At 36.0% G+C, this 21352-nt stretch overlaps 1 protein-coding gene across 5 annotated transcripts in view; it reads left to right on the top strand.

The window, feature by feature from the left end:
* The window catches only part of HERC4 (HECT and RLD domain containing E3 ubiquitin protein ligase 4), a 132498-nt gene that overhangs the window by 72702 nt on the left and 38444 nt on the right, over positions 1-21352 (top strand). For 4 of the 5 annotated variants that reach the window (XM_065922430.1, XM_065922429.1, XM_065922431.1 and 1 more), the window contains exons 9-15: positions 5148-5224; positions 5475-5599; positions 6453-6512; positions 6641-6752; positions 7524-7713; positions 9175-9347; positions 16104-16223. In XM_065922430.1, coding sequence (XP_065778502.1) covers positions 5148-5224; positions 5475-5599; positions 6453-6512; positions 6641-6752; positions 7524-7713; positions 9175-9347; positions 16104-16223 — 857 coding nt within the window. Of the gene's footprint in view, positions 1-5147; positions 5225-5474; positions 5600-6452; positions 6513-6640; positions 6753-7523; positions 7714-9174; positions 9348-16103; positions 16224-21352 lie in introns of those variants that run through there. The other variant, XM_065922433.1, reaches the window with a different exon arrangement.

Here is a 21352-nt window from a genome sequence, read left to right as displayed (position 1 = left end):
CTATGGTTTTTCCAGTGGTCATGTAAGGATGTGAGAGTTGGACTGTGAAGAAAGCTGAGCGCTGAAATATTGATGCTTTTGAGCTGTGGTGTTGGAGAAGACTCTTGAGAGTCCCTTGGACTGCAAGGAGATCCAACCAGTCCATCCTAAAGGAGGTAAGTCCTGCGTGTTCACTGGAAGGACTGATGCTGAAGCTGAAACTCCAATGTTTTGGCCACCTCATGCGAAGAGTTGACTCGTTGGAAAAGACCCCGATGCTGGGAGGGATTGGGGGCAGGAGGAGAAGGGGACGACAGAGGATGAGATAGCTGGATGGCATCACCAACTCGATGGGCATGAGTTTGAGTAAACTCCGGGAGTTTGTGATGGACAGGGAGGCCTGGCGTGCTGCGATTCATGGGGTCGCAAAGAGTCAGACACAACTGAGTGACTGAAGTGAACTGAGAGAAGTGAAAATTTTATATTTACATTTACCAAAGAAATGTAACCTATGGAAGGTTGAGTACCTTCTGATTTGACAACTCTTCCCATGCAACTCTTTAGCAATAGTAACACATCAAATCAGCCTAATTATTTCTAACATCTCTTCTTATATGTTGAAATGGCAGATCTTTGTGATTCTCCATAACCTCTCTGGGAAATCTCAAAGGAATTTTCACTAACATATGTTAAGTATCTGGAAGTTCTATTTTTCTATGTTTAGGATCTGATTTGGTGAAGTGTGTTAGTTTGCTAAGACTGCCAAAATACCACAGATTGGGGGGCTTAAACAGCAGAAATTGATTTTCTCACAGTTCTGGAAGCTAGATGTCTGCGATTACCCTGTCAGCAGGTGTGGTTTCTTCTGAAGCCTCCCTCCTTGGCTTCCACACGGCTACCTTATTACTGTATGTGAGTTGCTGGTGTCTCTTCTTCTTATAAAGACCGCTTGCAAACGGCTACCTTCTTACTGTATGATTGTGTGTTTGTGTGTATGTATTTTGCTCGTGTCTCTTCTTCTTGTAAAGGCAGCAGGAATGTTGGATTAGGACACCTTCCTAACAGTCTCATTTTTCCTTAATCACCTTTCTAAAGGCCATGTCTCCAAATGCAACCATATTCTGAGGTACTGGGGCTTACGGCTTCAACATATGAATTTGAGCAGGGAACACTGTTCAGCCCATAACAGGAAGACAGAAATCAGAAAAGTTGTGAAAGAAGATTGGAACACTTTATTAAAAGATGTAACCTTTGATGCTTGATAAATAATACCTGGTTACCTATTTTACTGAAGTGAAATTAAAACATTTCAAAATAAATATAATTGGTAATGTGATTGAAAAGAACTTTAACTTATTCATAGGTGAGGAGTCTTGGTTCTTTTTTTCCCCTTAAATAATGAAAGATAGTAAAATTGACATGTAGTATAGAAAGTTATTCTAGTAAGATGCAGAATTTTTGCTCTTTGGCAGATTACACAAAAGTAAAGAACAACATATAGATGAAGGTATAGGAACACACCCTTAAAATTGAAGTGGAATTTGCTAAAATTTTAACATATTGAAAACCTTTTTCATAGTCACGTATAAACTGAGGCAGATAAAATTCACTTAGCATGCTGTGTCTTCAGTTATGCTCTTCCATGTTGTGGACAAGCTGATAGCTTTTCAAGGGCAGTGGTATTGTCTCAGAGGGTCCATGAGGTTAAAATGACTTTCATATTAGTACTAAAATGTTGTCTGTGTTAATATGCAGTGCTTTTGTTCTTGTTCATTTTCAAATAAATCAATGAGTATTTTTTAAATCACTATATTTTCCATTCTGATATGGTATATATTAGTGCTTTTAAGCCCTTTGGGATTCTGAATAAGTCCTAAGAGTGCAAAGGGATTCAGAGATCATCAAAAACTACTTTTCCTTGTAAATCAAAGGCCCGTACATAGTTGTATCTCTGTCAGTATTGCTCCTAAATAGTATGCTTTACAGAATCGTAAATAGCTCAGAGACACCTTTTAGGTAGCTATGTTTCTGAAGGGTGCCCTAAACAAGACTTGGTAAATGGGGAAGGGAGTTCAGGAGAGCCTATTTCAAAGTCTTCTCAGTTTTTCCTGACAATGTATTTTGTAGAGAGTAACAAGAAGGTGAACTAGCCCTCCTAGATGTGACAATGTATATCATAAAACTGTAACAGTTAAATCTGATTATTGGTAAAACAGACATTCAGATTATTATAGTTTAAGGGAGATCATGGGGAGGGAGAGGAAGATCCATGTATTGGCATTGTATATAGGTTTTGTTTCAGAATCAAACTGCAACTGATTGGCAGTTTCTTTTGGAGTTAAAGGAAGGACCTTATGAAGTGAAAGTTATGAGAAGGACTTTGAGAACACTTTTGGGGTGGAGAGGAGTGCCAAAGTTGTTGAGGGTTGTGTGTTATAGGTAGAAGAGGTATAGTGTCTCTTCATAACTTTAAAACAGGACGTCACTAATAAATATGTGGAGAAGGGGAAAGAATTACTCAACACATGAGAATTGGTAGGAAAATGTCAGTTTAGATCCTAAACTAACAACATATTCTAAAGGAAATTATAGATGGATTAAAGTTAAATATTAAAAAGTTCTTAAGATAATTCTGTAATTTGAGGATGGGAAACACATTTCTTAGCATTATGGCAATGAAACATCATAAAGAATGAAACAAATACATTTGATTTAATGGAAAAAATCTGAGTTGAAATTAAATAATTATTTAGGAAAAATGTTTGTAACAGATATAACCTGAGGTAGTAGCCAAAGTACTCCTACATATTGGTGTGAAAAATAGTAAAATACCTAGTAAATAAGACAAACATTTAGATGTGTAATAGATAAAGGTAGTTAATGGAAATTCCCAGTGAGGAAATCCAGGTTACTAAGAAACATGTAAAAATTATCATCAAAGAGAAATGCAGATTCAAAAAGCCAAGCAATAGTAAGTAAGTGGAAAAGAACAAGCATTAATTTTTTCCATTACAGGGCAATGTGGTGGATAAGGGGACACTAATGGTCCAACCGTAAGATGAGAAAGTAATATTAGTGTATCATTTTTCAGCCCACAATGAATTAATGGTCTATGGGTGTCAGTGGTTACTAACATCACAAAAAGGAACACAACCATATATTATGTGCTTCCTTATGAAGAATAGCCCTTTCCACTACCAAGTAATAGTTTTGTCAAAATAATTGAGTAATTAATCTAATGAAATCCTCTCTAGATCCAACTACTAATTTATAGAAATATACAGAAGACTGAGGAAAATGTTAGGAGAATCCTCAAGGATATAATCACCAAAATCCAATCTGCAGGAAGCTGCGTAGGACAAATGACTAGGTTCCACAGACGTTTTTAGAGTTGTAATTAAAAGAAAATTAAGGAAAATAATTTTTGGTGACCTATTCACAGCCCCCAAAAACCTATTCATGTACTGTAGTCTATCCATTTACTTGATTATTTAAAGAGAGCAGAATCAGCTTTTAGAAGCAAATGAATAACATTTGCTCAGTCTTTTGAAGAAAGTGCATGACTTCACGTGGACTTGTGAAGATGATGTAGAGAAAAGATTTCAAGTTGAATGATTGGTTTATTTAACATTTTAAATTTACTCTTTTAATCTGTTCTTTAAAATGTTTGGCCTTAGAACATTCTTGTTGTGAAAAATTTGGTCATTAATGTTATGATCTCTGAAGCTCTTATTATTGGTATTTTCTAAGCTAGGTAATTTTTATATTATATATTAAACATTTACTCAGTGCTTTTACAAATAAAACATTGTGCTTAATAGTAGGGAATGATCCAAGGGAATTAAGATGTGATCCCTTCCTTAAGAATTTCATAATTCTGTAGCAGTGATGGTCATAAATAATACAGGTGAAGAATTAGTCTAGTCAGCTGAAGAGTGGAGGGTCAGGAGTATGAACACAGAAGTGGATTATGTTTGGAAATAACGAGACTTCAGTTGGGCTTCCCTGGTGGTTCAATGGTAAAGAACCCACCTGCCAGTGTAGGAGACCAGGAAACGTGGTTTCTGTCCCTGGGTTGGGGAGATTCCCTTGGAGGAGGAAATGGCAACCCACTCCGGTATTCTTGTCTGGGAAATCCTATGGAAAGAGGAGCTTGGTGGTCTACGGTCCATGGGGTTGCATAAGAGTTGGACATGACTTAGAGACTAAACAACAGCAACAAAGCCTTAAGTTACATTGTGGCGCTATAGTGTTTTGGTATTGTGATACTTATAAATACTAGTCTAGTGGTATTTTTGTGAATATAGTCTTTCCAGTTTGAGATAAAGAAGAGGAGAAAGAGGAAGAGGCTTTGAATGTCTTTTTGGAAAGGGACTTTATTGTTTCTTCTTTTATTTCTACTAAATTTATTAATATTTATATTTTTGGACCTGATTTGGACATTATTGGTAAATAATTTCTAATAAAGAGCTGTGTGTGTCACTTTACTTTTGTATAGCTTTGCTGAGAGAGAAAAGAATTTTGCATTACCCAAGAAGATTTAACATACATTGATAATTGTTTCTTGTTTGTTGTCATACTTTTTAAAATGAATGTTCCTTGTTTTCTTTGACCACGTCACACACAGCTTGCAGGATCTTAGTTACCCAACCAGGTAACTCTGGGCCACAGCAGTGAGAAAGCTGAGTCCTGACCGCACCAGGGAATTCCCCAAAATGAATACTCTTACTTTTTATTTTCTTCTGAGCTATCTTCTATACCTTTGATTCAGTTTTTACACCGTCATCAGTTTAAAATATATTGAGATAATAAAGATCTAGATTAAAAAATGCCATTGTTTGATGTGCACATCAAAAAGAAGACTGTACAACAGAATCCAATACAACATTGTGAAGCAATTTATCCTCCAGTTGGGAAAACAAACCAAAACAAAAGTTAGGATCAGGAAGAAAAAGACCAACCAAAAAGCTTAGCAAATGCTGGATGTGCATGTGGGATCATTTAATGTTCCATTAACTTGGTCGGTCAACATTCTCAGTCATTTTGTGTCATTGAGCCCATGATTGTGAAGTCTCATTAAGTTAGAGATTAAGAGAAAGTCCAGTAGCATATTTGATGCTCTAAAAATATATATGTAAATCTTGAATTTTTTAATATTTTTATTACAGATTCTGAAGAATATTTCTGCGTGAAAAGAATTTTCTCAGGTGGAGATCAAAGCTTTTCACATTATTCTAATCCCCAGGTAATAGAAATCATATGAATAATTAATAAGCTCAGATAATTTCATATTAGTATTCTTTATATGTTACAAATAATGACCTTAATTTTTTTCCTCAAGTCTGCAAATATTTTTGGATCTATTTGACAAGTTTTTGTTTCAGTTTTTTTTCAAGTTTTGTTTTCAGGTGTGTGGTAGAGATTAACTTCCAGATGCAGAATGCTTTGTATTTAATCCTCTTCCCTCAAACTCATCTACTTATTTTAAACTTTAGAACTGTGGGCCACCAGATGACTTTAGATATCCTGATCCTTCGAAGCAGATCTGGACTGTGAATGAAGCTCTAATTCAAAAATGGCTCAGCTACCCCTCTGGAAGATTTCCTGTAGAGATAGCCAAGTAAGAAAAATGTTTTATCTACACAAATACAAAATCTCTCAACTACATGGTAGAGAAACCTGTACTTAGAAGTTTTTATTTAAATAAATATTTCATTAAGTATCATTTACTGAATGGTTTATATACAGGAGTTTGAATGCCTGGAATTTCTATAATAGTGGATATTTTAGGAGATCTCATTTAAAATTGTTATATACTTAAAATATATAAAAATATATAAGAATATGCAGTTCTTAAAATATTAAATATAGCTGCTTTAGAGATTGGATTTGCAAAAAAAGTTCCTTCTGGCTTTATACTGGTCTTTTTGTTTTAACATCTGTATTCCTGGAAGAATTGAGTATTGCTTCCTTCTTGAATATTTTGCTTGCAGATGGACTTGTTTAGTACTTTTAATTTTTGTTGTTGAAGGTGGTGTAGGTATTTGGGATGAGAGATTGTAGCTGATCAGCTGGTTTTTAGTTCTAGATTATGTTTCCAAACTAAAATTTTTCTTAACAGCCTGAAGAGTAGTCTTCAGAAAAATAACTTTCCAGATTAGATTTACCACTGTGTGGAATTAAGAAAGTTAAATGTGCATTTATTTATTAAAAAAATTTATTTTAGGAACATCAGATTTATTTGGTGAATCTGAGGATGATGGTACTGTTCAAGAGAGTCTAGGGTGAACAGTAATACTTCTATCAAGATTTACTTAATCTGTAGTAATTTATAGAATTCTGATTTCTTCTGAATGTTGATTGGAGGAATGCTCTGTAGTATTAAATATTAGTTTAACTTTAATTTCTATTAAAAAATGAAGGGAAACAGATTTCTCATTTTGTGATTTGGAGATTTTTAAATTTCTTTTTAGTGAAATTGATGGAACATTTTCTTCATCTGGTTGTCTGAATGGAAGTTTTTTAGCTGTTAGGTAAGTGACAATTCTTTGTTATACTGAATTTTTTGAATTTATTATATTAAATAATAATGTCATTAAATAAATGAAATGAATTTAAAGTTTATTTTATCATTTTTTTCTCTCTTTTTTTTAAACAATAGCAATGATGATCACTATAGAACGGGCGCTAGATTTTCAGGTGTTGATATGAATGCTGCTAGACTTTTATTCCACAAACTTATACAACCTGATCATCCTCAGATATCTCAGCAGGTTTGTTTTTAAAGTATTTTGTGTTTGTATTATGCTCCCTGTTGAGTTTTTTATTCCATGTTATTCTAAAGCTTTGTTGTCTAATTAACTTTACAGTTTCATATACTTTATTATGATGTCTTTGTATAAACTAATGTAAGAATTTAAATCAGGTATTATTTTAAACTGTTTGTAATTTAGCTGTCAGACGTCTGTAAATCTTTCCAGATGTTCAGAGCAGACCCTTAATTACTTAACATTAAATTACCATGTTGGTTAAGTCTACATAGCTGTCTGTAGATGCAGAGAGTTTAAATTGAGATTTATACATAAGATTTTTAAGATTCTCTTACAAATAGCATTGAAACATGTATATTATTACCATATGTGAAATAGATGACCAGTCCAAGTTGGATGCATGAGACAGGACTGTCAAAGCCAGTGCACTGGGACAGCCAGAGGGACGGGAGGAGGATTCAGGATGGGGGACACGTGTGCACGCGTGGCTGATTCATGTCAGTGTGTGGTAAAAATCACCAAAATATTGTAAAGTAATTAGCCTCCAATTAAAATAAATAAATTAATTTAAAAAATATTCTCTTATATTGTGTAGGCTTTAATTTTCATTGTGCGCCAGAGTACATTCATTGATTCATCATAAGATGGTTTATTTTTTTCTTTTCCCTTCACCATTTAATGTTTCATGTGGCATAAGAATTTCTTTTTCTCTCTGTTTTTTTGAATGTGCATTCATTTTAAATGAAGTAGATTTTACTTTTTGTCAAAATGTAGGTGGCAGCTAGCTTGGAAAAGAATCTTATTCCTAAACTGACTAGCTCCTTACCTGATGTTGAAGCATTGAGATTTTATCTCACTCTACCAGAATGTCCCCTGATGAGCGATTCCAACAATTTCACCACAATAGCAATTCCCTTTGGTACAGCTCTTGTGAACTTAGAAAAGGCACCGCTGAAAGTACTTGGTAAGAATTTTAATACTTTTTTCTTTTGTAACCTTTTTTCTTTAAATGAAAATGCTTGTTAAGTTCTTACTTTTTTGCTGTTTGAAATTTTGCTACCCTGATTTATTTTGACATTATCTCAGGGAAAGTTAAACCTGTTTTTCAATTCATTACTTCTTGCTAATCATCTGATGCTAGTTGATAAAAGTTGTTGGAGGCAAAGCATGTTAAATATTAAAATTTTAATCAAACACAATGGTGGAGACAATATCAGGAAAGATAAAAACTGTTTTTCATATTTTGCTAAATGGCAACCCACTCCAGTATTCTTGCCTGGAGAATCCCATGGACAGAGGAGCCTGGAGGGCTACAGTCCATGGGGTCGCAAAGAGTCAGACAAGACTGAGCAACTGAACAGAAACTTCCTCATTCACTCCAGAGTGATCTTATTGTTAAAGAGTAAAGGAAAGGGAACAGTTAAACCTGAACAAACCTGGGTATTAAATCCCCCTTGAACTTTATTTATTAGCCCTTTGCCTTGTTTGCTTATTTTCTGATGTCTCTCTATGTGAGATTCCACTCTTTATTTGATCTTATTCCTCTGAGTTTTTGGCATAAACGTTTCTCACTTTGATTTTTCTAATTGTATAGATTTCCTCTCTATCTGTTGGCTATTATAGTTTGCCTGCTACATTTAGTAGTGGTGCTTTCCTTCCTTCCTAATAGTATTTGTTAGATATGTCAGTCTGAGATACATAAGAGTAATAAAATCAGTACAAGAAGTTTTAGGCTGAGAGTGAGCAGAGGAAGCAACAAGCAGTGGGTAGAATCCTGGAATCTGAGGAAATGAGCCAGTGAGTGGTTAGAAGAGTGAAGCAGGGACTCACAATTATTGTTCCCATGTTGTCAGAAGTTTTCCTTTTCCTGTCTCCTGCACAAGACTGTCATGTTTGTAGTTAATAGCTATAAATAGTGAACATGGGGAAAGACAGACATGGCATACTTTACATTATTCAGTTTCTGTATGATATTTAGGACTACCTTACATTCAGGTGGTGCTTCACATTTCAACTTTAAGTTGACAGATAAAAGTTGGAGATACCTGTAAATACTGGAGAAATACAGTTTTTTAGTGTTTTTAAAAATTAAACTCCTAATTTATAAAGCACTTTGAAACACCTGGTTTAATATGAGGGATAGTGGTTAAGTTTTTAATACAGGTTAGAAAACCAAGAATGTAAATTCAATAGACCTTTTTTACTTGATTTTTGCTTTTGAGAGCTTTTAGAACCGTATTATTTAACTTGAATGTGGAGTAGTGTTTATCAACCCTAGAAATGTTACATAATATATCATATTACATGTATCTTCTTGAGATTTTCAAAGGGTTAAGAGCCACTGCTTTAGGAAAAATCAGTATGATTTTGAAAATTGTGACTTTTTAAATTTTATTTTATTTGTGTGTTCACCCTTTAATAACAGAAAACTGGTGGTCAGTACTTGAACCTCCGCTATTCCTCAAGATTGTAGAACTTTTTAAGGAGGTTGTGGTACATCTTTTGAAACTCTACAAGATCGGCATTCCCCCTTCTGAGAGAAGAATTTTCAACAGTTTTCTTCATACTGCATTAAAGGTTTTAGAAATATTACATAGGGTATGTCCAGTAGTTCATTTATTTTACTCTTCCCCCATTGCCACTAACAGATTGATGATGTTTATTTTAACATGACTATATTACAGAATTAGATTGGCTTAAAAGATATTATAGGAATTTGGAGAAGTTATCTAAATTTCCCTTAAAGAATGTATACGTTAGTGCTTTGGTCTTGACTTTGTTAGGCATTTATGAGTAACTTGTCTATAGTTGGGCAGAACAATAGCATACTAATGAATCAGAGTCTCCTTATGTTTTTTCTGAAGAACATGATTTGTTATTTAAATAATACACTTGTTATTTATAGATGGTTATAATACGAAAGAGATTTCATCCTACTTATGATTGTGAACATTTAAAACTCATGTTCCTTTTGCTCTTGGCTACTGATGACTTCAATCAAAGTAGAACATTTGAAACAGATGACTAATTGAAATTGGAACCATATATAATTCATTAATTTGCCTGTTGGTCTTTCCTGCCCTTCTTCCCAGTGGAAGAAATAGTACCCTTTACACTTGTAGCAGCAGTTCAAAGTTATATGAAGAAGTAGAGTCTCAGCTGTTTCATTAAAGACGGTTTTGAGACATTCCTGACAGCTGGTAGGTATATCTCTGTTCTGCCATTTGGTATTAAGATACTATCTTGGAAGACATGACCTAAGGGAGGAGCATATGTTTCCAGCTTCTAGAATGACTGAGAAACTCATGTGAACCTTTAGTTTCCTCCCCTTAACAGCTTCTTTAGTGTTTTCAGACCGTTCTTGCTTGCGATTACGGTTAGTGATAAAGGAAACAAGCCTTGTGTTCTCTGTAAGAAAGAGCCCATATGGACGATTTTTTTTCCTTTGTATTCTTTTAATGAAGTTCCTGGTTCATTAATGAAGTTCCTGGTTCATTTAATGAAGTTCCTTTTCTCTACTGCTTCTTGAACTTTTTTTGTTTTGTATTTAGTTTTTCCAAGCTCTTTAGAAAAACAAGTCATTTCTCTTACTATAGCTGAGGCTCTGATAGCCATTTTTTTTCTTAGGGGGAAATAAGTTATTCTTATGTTTGCCTTCCCCAGTCTAAGACTTTGTCGCAGCACTTTAAGGTAAACTGGATCCTGCAGTAAACTGCTATTAAGATCTTCTGTCTTCATGATATGGGTCTCTATTTTTCTGTATGCCTTTTGCCTAGGATTTAAGTGAGTGATTTGATTCTTTCCTTTCTCTGGACTCTTCTTTTCCTACTATTTCAGTGAACCATCCTTTGTCAGCAGGATCTTTTCCCCAAGTAATTAATTATTCACTTCCCCTCTTCCTTGTCTGCTTATCTTTATTACCTCTTAAAAATTTTTTTTTCCTTAGCTGTGTCTTTTTCCGCAAGTGAAAGGGAAAGGAAATTGGACCTTTTGTCTTTCATAATTACAGGCAGAACTTCAGCTAGTAACTTATGTGCCTAGCTCAGAAGCCTCGATCTCTTTTGAGGAGAACCCTATGGGGTTCTGTGTCCAGAGACCTTTTTGATGGAGCCATGCTGGAACTAGGATCCTAAATTATTGCTAGCTGAAAGGGAAAGGAAAATAAGTTCAGAAAGTTAGATAAAGCTACATGAGGTAGCCAAGATTAAAAACCTCCCTTGTACATTAATTCCTGTGAGCACTTTACATGAATTCCTCATTTAACTTTTTATAGTTACATCTTGCCCCTTAATCTGAGTATCAAAGGTCATAAACCAGTAAGTAGCAGAATTGAAATACAAATCTACTTCTAAAGTCCCTGATGTTTCTAATGTACTTCTGTATCAGTATGGTAGTATAACTTGTTCAGAAGGGGAGTTGGTTTTGTTTTATGCCTCTAAATCTGGAGGCTTATACTTCCATAATTGCAGATAGCATTGAATTGTTAAAAAGACTAATTCTAATTCCATCTATGCTGCTTCTTACTGATGTGATTTTGAACAAGTCTTCTTTATCGCATATGCAGATAGTTATCTATAAAATAAGGATTGAAATAATGGCCTGCTTTCCCAGGATTGATGTGTTGTTTAGATTATGGAATATATATACAAATACTATACATTCATAAGGCAGAGATTTTGTTACCACCACCGTTTGAATGGGAAACTGCAGCTTTTAACTCAGTTTATTTGATCATGAGGAAATTGAGTTCCTGTTTGAAGTTGTTACATACTCAAAAGTAAGGTAGTAATGGTATCTTAGTTTCTAGTGAGAGTTCTTAGGACAGTCACTTACCTTTCTTTTACCTCTTACTTTGGAGAAAACTTTACTTGGTCCTAACCTGTCATAGATCATTGTCAGGGATGATTTATTTTCATCTATAGTGGAACCTAAATTGCTTATCAAAGATTTGTGTTTAAGAAGACACCTTATGTCTGACAGCTGTATATATTTCTTCTGTCTGCTCCATAGTTAAGAATTAGGAGACGTTTCCTAAAAGGGTTTCCTTCCTAACCAAATTTAGAACAGGATTAAGAACTGTGGAACTAGTCTCTTTTCCCCTGATCTTTTCAGGAGAAGTAAAGGACTCGCTCCTCCCTTACTGTCATGTCCTTTGGCAAGCTCTTGAGTTAGAAAGCACTCCCAGTGCTCCAAATGGCATCGCAAGAAAGATGATTTTGGTACCTGCTGTCAGGAATGAATGTGTTACCAGATAAATGAATTTGCTGGCAAGAAATTGGGTTGTTTAGTAGTTTCTGAGTTTTCACACAGTACATTACAGAGATACTAATATGCCAAAAGAAAAGACTTGCTTGGTCTGACTAGCCTAAGTGCTGCGTATCATGCTAATCCTCTAAGTCAGTGATTATCAAAAAATTTTTTTCAAGGGACCCTTAAACCCAAACAAATAAGGGATATGTTTACATACCATGTACCACCTCTGAACTCAGGTATATAAATGAGAGTACTAAACTGTAATGAATATATGAAGCGTTATGATCACATATATATATTTTCTGTTTTTTACATTTTAGACAACAGTATTGAATGTGTAGGTTGTTTTGAACTTCTGACATGTAATTTTTAAAATTCATTTTACAAACATTTACTGAGTGCCTACTGTGTGCATATTTGGTGCAGTTATAAGCTTTAGTGATGCAGTTATAAGGAAAAGATGTGATTTCTGCCCTTGTTAAGATTATAAATGTGGACCAGTTGTATAATACAAATCAATAGTTGTTTATGGTATAACATGGTAAGTGTAGATTAAGCAAAAGGATGGGCACTGTGGAAACACATAGGAGGGCATATAACGCAAAAGAATTAAAGACTTCCTGAAGAAAATAATGCCTTGTCAATGTTACCTTCCATACAAATGTATTTTTATTTATAGTTTTTAAAACCTTTGATTTTATGTGTAAATCTGTATACAGATCTTCTGGATCGGTCTTCTATTCATTGCCTAAATATTTCTCTATTTTTAAAAGACTAACAACTGGTTTTGTCTTTAGTTATTAAATCATTGTGACTGAATTAACTGTTAACCATCATTTCCCCCCACGTTTTAAGTTTGACTGAAATTTGTCTGTTTCTGAATGAAACCTGATTTCTAAATTGTTAGTTTTTATTCTAACTTGATGGTCTTTTCAGGCAGCTCAGTGGTGTAGAATCCACCCACCAACGCAGGAGACCCAAGAGACATGGGTTTGATCCCTGGGTTGGGAAGATCCTCTGGAGTAGGAAATGGCAACCCACTCCAGTGTTTTTGCCTGGAAAATTCCATGGACAGAGGATTCTGGCAGGCTACAGTCTAATGAGTTGCAAAGAGTAGGACACAACTGAGGGGATATATACACACACATTCTAACATAGCATGTCTTATCAAAAATGTCATATCTGCACGATATAAAAGCTATAAACATTGGTTGCTACTGGTGAGGGAAACTGCAGTTTACCTTTTAAAATAAATATTTCAGATAAAGAAAAATACATCAGAGGTCAATAGGATGTGGATCATTTTCAACAGTATCATTAAATTTTTAAAGAGTCTAATGTAATAGTTAATGTATATATTTAGTAGTTTCTGCACATAAATATTGGACTTCCTAGGTGGCTCAGTAGTAAAGATTTGCAGGAGACACTGGGTCTGGAAGATCCCCTGGAGAAGGAAATGACAGCCCACTCTAGTATTCTTGTCTGGGAAATCCCATGGACAGAGGAGTCTGGCAGACTACAGTCCATGGGATCACCAAAGAGTTGGACACAACTTAGTGATTAAACAACAACAACAATACAAAAATATTGGAGAAGGAAAAGCCAATGAGTTTTTGTGTGTAATTGCTGGGTTTATTTTCTCTTTTAGTAGTAGAAAGAGTTAAGCTGTACGGCAAGAATTGTAAACTTTTTCTGTGGAGGTTTCGATAGTAATGTTTTATACTTTGTGAACTTGTGGTTTCTCTTATAACTGCTCAACTCTATTTTTAATGTTTTTTATGTTATTATAAATGATAATTAAAATTATTTTTGATTGTTAGTAGTATGGAGAAATTTAGTTTTGTTGCTTGTGTGGAGAAATTCAGTTGAATTTTCACTTTGTACTCTGTGACCTTGGTAAATTAATAGTTCTCTCTTAGATTCATTTGCATTTTTTATGTACACAGTCATGATATTTTCTTTCCTTATTTAATTGGCTAAGACTTCCCAGTACAATGTTGAATATAAATGGTTGCAGTGGACAATTCTTGGCTAAGTCTTCATCTTAGAAAGTTTTAATGTTTTACTCATAAGCATGATGTTAGCTGTAAAGTTTTTATTTTGTTTTTAAGGTGAGCTTTATCTGTTTCAAGAACTTCCTTTCTATTCCTGGTTTGCTGAGAGTTGTTATTATGAAAGGACGTTGAACTTTGTTAGATGCTTTTCTTCTGCATCTGTTGAGATGAACAAATTATTATTATTTTTTTTTCCCTGAAATGTAGTGAAATTCATTTGTGTTAGTTGAATCAATAGTGTATTCCTGGGATGAACTCCACTTAGACATTTTATATTATTTTATATATATTGTTGGATTTAATTTGCTCATATTTTGTTGAGAGTTTTGTGTCTGTGTTCATTAGGGATGTTGATTGGCTAAATTTTGTTTCTCATCAGCTTCTTAGCATCAGGGTTATCCTAGCATCATAAAATGAATTAAGAAATGATCCCTCTTCTCTGTGTTCTGAGTTTAAGATTGGTATTATTACATTTTTGATAGAATTCACCAGTGAAGCCATCTTGTCCTGGACTTTTCTTTTGAAAAAATGTAAATATTAATAACATTAAATTTAAAAACCATAGTGTTTTGTATTTCTTATCTTTCTTTTCCTCTACTTGATTATCCTTAATTTGATCTTCTAGGTTCTTAAAGCTGAGATTTTTTTTTTTTTGGTGACAGTACGACACAGTTGGTGAGATTGAACCCAGTCTGTGGCAGTGAAAGCACCAAGTCCTAACCACTAGACCACCAGGGAATTCCTGAGCTGAACCTTATTAGGCTATTGATTTTAGACCTTTTATTTTAGCATGATCATTAAATGCTATCAGTTTCCTTCTATGCTCTGTTTTACCAGCATTCCACAAATTTTGATCGGTTTTGTTTTTATTTTCAATAAGTTCAAAATACCTTCCTAAAGCACCTTTCTACGTACTCCAGCCTCTAGGTCATCTCTGAGTCTGGCTCTGTTGATTGCTTTTTCTCTTAGACTTTTTTTTCGTGTCCTTTGTTTTATTTACTTATCTGATTTTGGATATGTCTCACAAATGTAAAATAGTAAAAGCTGAATTTATTCCTGTAAATTTGTATACCTCTTGTGTGGTTGTTAGTTTCGGGATCCAGGCTCGTCTAATCTGTAGTTAATCTGGAATTGAGTTTTTATTATTATTAATTAATTATTTATTTTTGACTCACCTGAGGGTTGTTGCTTGTGGACTTTCTCTAGTTGCAGCAAGCCGGGGATGGGGGGCGGGTGGTTCCTCTTCAGTTTCGTTGCGATGGCTTTTCTTGCTGTGAAGCATCGGCTCCAGGCACTTGGGCTTCAGTAGTTGCAGCGTGCAGGCTCTAGCGCACAGCACCAGCAGTTGTGGTGCACAGGCTTAGTTGCTCCATGGCATGTGGGATCTTCCCGGATCAGGGCTCAAACCCGGGCCTCCTGCACTGGCAGGCAAATTCTTTACCACTGAGCTACCAGGGACGCCCAGGGATTGTCATGATTTCTTGATAAATGAATTCTTTTAGCATTACTAAATGGGCCTTTTTTCCTCTGGAAATCTTGTCTTGTCTTGTCTTGAGATCTGCTCTGAGTAGTCTCAGACAGTTGGTGCTTTCCATTGGGATATCCCCCACCAAGTCTCACTTATGCTTTCATGGTTTAAGAGTTAGCCAAAGATGAAGGGGGAGTTTACATTCAGATTTTGGAGCTTTAGCTATTCTTACTATTATTTAAGTTCCATTCTCAATAAGAAGACTTTATAGTTTCTAGTTTGTATAATATATATATATATATATATATATATATAGTATATCTCATGTGGTGTTACATAAATATTTTATTTTTTACTTGATTTTGATGTACTAAATACAGATATCACATCTTATAAATCTTTGTATTTCTCATAGCACTTAACTAGCATTTTACATATGGTAGGCACTCAGTAAATTATTTTTTATAGGAAGAGAAAATAACTAAGAAATCTCAAACCTTTTTCTATTTAAATACTTTTCAGGCTCTTTCTTAGGTACTGGTTAAATTTAATGTTAATTACATTTTTACTTTTTTGTAGGTAAATGAGAAATCTGGACAGATTATTCAGTATGATAAATTTTATATACATGAAGTACAAGAATTGATAGACATACGGAATGATTATATCATCTGGGTCCAGCAGCAGGCCTATGGAATGGTATGTTACTTATTGCATTTTATGATTTCTTTTTTTTTGTATCATTTGTTCTAATACAAAGTGAACAGTTGTATATTATTGAAATAGCAGAGCTTTTATCCAGAACTCATTTTTTAAATAAAAACATACTGTAATAGAGCAGCTATATATATATTATGCAGTGTTTATAAGTAAGTGTTCAGCTTTTATATAAAGCCAAACCAAAGACATAGATTACACTTTTTTACAGAAAAATGCAAATATGACGTAGGTTTTAAGTCTCATTTATTTTCTATGAGGTTGTCTCTTAATTCTCTAATGCTGAGAATACTAGAGTGCTGATACTTGAATTCTAAGAGTATATTAAAATTTTGAGGTCAGTGCCTCAAAACTACCAGAAGAGAGCTGTGCAGCCATTCATTCTTTCTTTTTTACCCCCTCTTTCATGTATTCAATTTGATTTCAGTTTTTTGTTGTATATCCACAAGTGTACATATTTCTTTCCATGTGGCTAAGTCTCTAATAACTAGACACGTAAATGTTCTGTTAAAATAATAGCATGGGGACTTCCCTGGTGATCCCGTGGTTAAGACTCCACATTTCCATCCCAGGGTGTGTGGGTTCAGTTCCTGGTCAGGAAACTAAGATCTCCAAAGATCTGTGTGGTCCAAAAAACATAAAAATAATAATGTAGTCTTATAAAACTTTAATTAGTCATGTGGAATTTCAGTATAGAACTGGATAAGCAGCTAGATACAGAACAGGTTTAATACTCTTATTTGCTAACCTTTGTAATATACTTAAGGCCAACTTTTTCATCTGTGAAGCAGATACTCGAAGTAATATGCATGTAGCAGTTCTAGAAAGGAGAAAGGATCAGTGACCCCACAAGAGACTGAGCCAGACTTGCCTGTGACTGTCCGGGAGTCTCCGGTGGAGATGTGGGTCGACAGCGGCCTGCCGTGAGGTGTAGGGCCCTGAATACATAAGTCCTGGGAGTTGTGGTATGCTGGTGTAAGTTTTTTTGAAGGAAGTTACCCCTACCATAATTTGGCCTGAGGGAGGGAACACAGCCTCACCCATCTACAGAAAATTGGATTAGAGATTCACTGAGCTTGGCCCTGCCCAGAAGTATTCTTACCTTGAGAACCCCATAAACAATATGAAAAGGCAAAAGGATATAACACTGAAAGATGGACTTCCCAGGTTGGTAGGTGCCCAGTATGCTACTGGAGAACAGTGGAGAAATAACTCCAGGAAGAATGAAGAGGCTGAGCCAAAGCAAAAACACCACCCAGTTGTGGATGTGACTGGTGATGGAAGTAAAGTCCGATGCTATAAAGAGCAATATCGCATAGGAATCTGGAATGTTAGGTCCTTGAGTCAAGGTAAATTGGAAGTGGTCAATCAGGAGATGGCCAGAATGAACATCGATGTTTTAAGAATCAGTGAACTAAAATGGACCAGAATGGGCAAATTGAATTCAGATGACCATTATATCTACCACTGTGGGAGAGAATGCCTTCCAAGAAATGGAGTAGCCCTCATAGTCAACAAGAGTCCGAAATGCAGTACTTGGGTGCAATCTCAAAAATGACAGAATGATCTTTGTTCGTTTCCAAGGCAGACCATTGAAGATCACAGTAATCCAAGTCTATGCCACAGCCGCTAATGCTGAAGAAGCTGAAGTTGAACAGTTCTGTGAAGACCTACAAGACCTTCTAGAAATAACACCAAATAAAAAAATGTCCTTTTCATCATAGGGGACTGGAATGCAAAAGTAGGAAGTCAAGAGATACCTGGAGTAACAGGCAAGTTTGGGCTTCGAGTACAAAATGAAGCAGGACAAAGGCTAATAGTGTTTTGCTGAGAAAACGCACTGGTCATAGCAAACGCCCTCTTCCAGCAGCACAAGAGAATACACATACACATTACCAGATGGTCATTACCGAAATCAGATTGATTATATTCTTTGCAGTAGAAGATGGAGACGCTCTAAACAGTCAGCAAAAACAAGACTGGGAGCTGACTGTGGCTCGGATCATGAACTCCTTATTGCAAAATTCAGACTTATATAAGAGAAAGTAGGGAAAACCACTAGACCATTCAGGTATAACCTAAATTAAATCCTTTATGATTATACAATGGAAGTGACAAATAGATTCAAGGGATTAGATCTGATAGAATGCCTGAAGAACTATGGACGGATGTACATAACATTATACAGGAGGCAGTGATCAGAACCATCACCAAGAAAAAGAAATGCAAAAAGGCAAAATGGTAGTCTGGGAAGGCCTTACAAATAGCTGAAAAAAGAAGAGAAGGTAAAGGAGAAAAGAAAAGATATGCACATCTGAATGCACAGTTCCAAATAATAGCAGGGAGAGATAAGAAGGTCTTCCTAAGTGATCAGTGCAGAGAAATAGAGGAAAACAATAAAATGGGAAAGGCTAGAAATCTCTTCAAGGGAACATTTCATGCAAAAATGGGCACAATTAAGGACAGAAATGGCATGAACCTAACAGAAGCAGAAGATGTTAAGAAGAGGTGGCAAGAATACACAGAAGAATATACTAAAAAGGTCATCTTCATGACCCAGATAACCACAATGGTGTGATCCCTCACCTAGAGCCAGACATCCTGAAGTACGAAGTCAAGTGGGCCTTAGGAAGCATCACTACAAACAAAGCTAGTGGAGGTGATTGAATTCCAGTTGAGCTATTTCAAATCCTGAAAGATCGTTCTGTGAAAGTGCTGCATTCAATATGCTAGCAAATTTCCAAAACTCAGCAGTGGCCACTGGAGTGGAAAAGGTCAGTTTTCATTCCAGTCCCAAAGAAAGGCAATGCCAAAGAATGTTCAAACTACCGCACAGTTACACTCATCTCACACACTAGCAAAGTAATGCTCAAAATTCTCCAAGCCAGGCTTACAGTATGTGAACTGAGAACTTCCAGATGTTCAAGCTGGATTTAGAAAAGGCAGAGGAACCAGAGATCAAATTGCCAACATCCGTTGTGATGTTGAAAAAGCAATAAAATTCCAGAAAAACATTACTTCTGTTTCATTGACTGTGCTAAAGCCTTTTGACTGTGTGTATCACAACAAACTGTGGAAAATTCTTCAAGAGATGGGAATAGCAGACCACCTTACCTGCCTCCTGTGAAACCTGTATGCAGGTCAGGAAGCTACAATTAAAATCAGACATGGAATAATGGACTGGTTCCAAATTGAGAAAGGAGTACATCAAGGCTGTATATTGTCACACTGCCTATTTAACTTAAATGCAGAGAACATCATGTGAAATGCCGGGCAGGATGAAGCACAAATTGGAATCAAGATTGTCGGGAGAAATACCAGTAACCTCAGATAGGCAGATGACACCACCCTTATGGCAGAAAGCTAAGAGGAACTAAAGAGCCTCTTTAGTGTGGCTCACAACAAACTGTGGAAAATTCTTCAAGAGATGGGAATAGCAGACCACCATATCTACCTCCTACAAAATCTGTATGCAGGTCAAGAAGGAAAGGTTCGACAAAGGTCCGTCTAGTCAAAGCTGTGGTTTTTTTCAGTAGTCAGGTATAGATGTGAGAGTTGGACCGTAAAAAAGGCTGAGCACCAAAGAACTGTTGCTTTTGAACTGTGGTGTTGGAGAAGACTCTTGAGAGTCGCTTGGACTGCAGGGCGATCAAAACAATCAATCCTAAAAGAAATCAGTCTTGAATATTCACTGGAAGGACTGATGCTAAAGCTCCAATACTTTGGCCACCGGATTCGAAGAACTGACTCATCAGAAAAGACCCTCATGCTGGGAAAGATTGAAAGCAAGAGGAGAGGGGGACGACAGAGTTGAGATGGTTGGATGGCATCACTGACTCAATGGATGTGAGTTTGAGTAAACTCCAGGAGTTGGTGATGAACAGGGAAGCCTGGCGTGCTGCAGTCCATGGGTCACAAAGAGTCAGATGTGACTGAGTGACTGAACTGAACTGAATTCTAGCAAGGCCTTTCATTGGTTGCTAGGTACCAACTGCATGCTCCTTGTGAACAGGCACTCTGTCAATTTATTCACCTGTACTTTTTATAGTGTCTCATACATGTCTTGTAGTCCCTTAGAAAGTACAGTAGTTTTTGAATGGCAGTGCAGTTTACTGTGTGCTCTTTTTAGGGTACTCTTCCCTATAGGAATAAGGTGACTTCCGGAACATCTTGAACACTTTCTAGAACATAGCAAAGACTTCCCTAGGTACGTAGATCTTCATTGGGACAGACTTGTTGATTATTTTCCCCAGAATCACTAGGAGACTCAGTCAGGTTTACAACCATCCTACAGATTTACCTCTACCCGTTTGCTCATTCAGCAAATTCTTAGTAAGAATCTATTGTGTAACAGACAGGCTTCCCAGGTCGTGCTAGTGGTAAAGAATTCACCTACCAGTGCAGGAGATGTGAGAGACGAGGGTTCAGTCCCTGGGTTGGAAGATCCCCTGGCGTAAGAAATGATACCCCCAATCCATGATTCTTACCTGGAAAATTCCATGAACAGAGGAGTCTGACAGGCCGAAGTCAGACACGACTGAGCAACTGAAAACACATGTAACAAGCACTTATTTAGGTATTAGAAATACATTGCTGAAGCAGATGGATAAGGCCTGTTCTCATGAAACTTACAGTCTAGTAGGCAAGATGAATAGCAATCAAGTAATGCGCACCCTTCTTCCCCTGCCATAAAAAGCTAATAATGTGCACTATATAGAGGATGAAAATAAGGTAATAAAGACTGGATGGTTTCTTGCAGATGGGTAATCAGAAATGTCTTTTCTAATGAAGTATGATCTGTAATCTAAATGAGAAAAAGCAGCCATGTAAGATCAGTGCAAGGAAAATTTCAGGAAAAATGAGTATCTAGTAAAAGACCTTAGGCAAGAACAAGTTTGATATGTTTTAAGGATAGAAAAAGGCGAATATAAAATGGGCTTCCAAGGTGGCTCAGTGGTAAGGAATCCACTTATACTAATGCAAGAGACACAGGAGACACCAGTTTGATCCTAGGGTTGGGAAGATCCCCAGGAGTAAGAAATGGTAGCCCACTCCAGTGTTCTTGGCTGGGAAATCCCATGGACAGAGGAGTCTGGTGGACTACAGTCTCT

Source organism: Muntiacus reevesi, chromosome 2 (genome assembly GCF_963930625.1).
Source record: "Muntiacus reevesi chromosome 2, mMunRee1.1, whole genome shotgun sequence".
Taxonomy (NCBI): domain Eukaryota; kingdom Metazoa; phylum Chordata; class Mammalia; order Artiodactyla; family Cervidae; genus Muntiacus; species Muntiacus reevesi.
The sequence above is the reverse complement of the archived record's forward strand: the minus strand, read 5'-3'. Positions and strand labels throughout refer to the sequence as shown.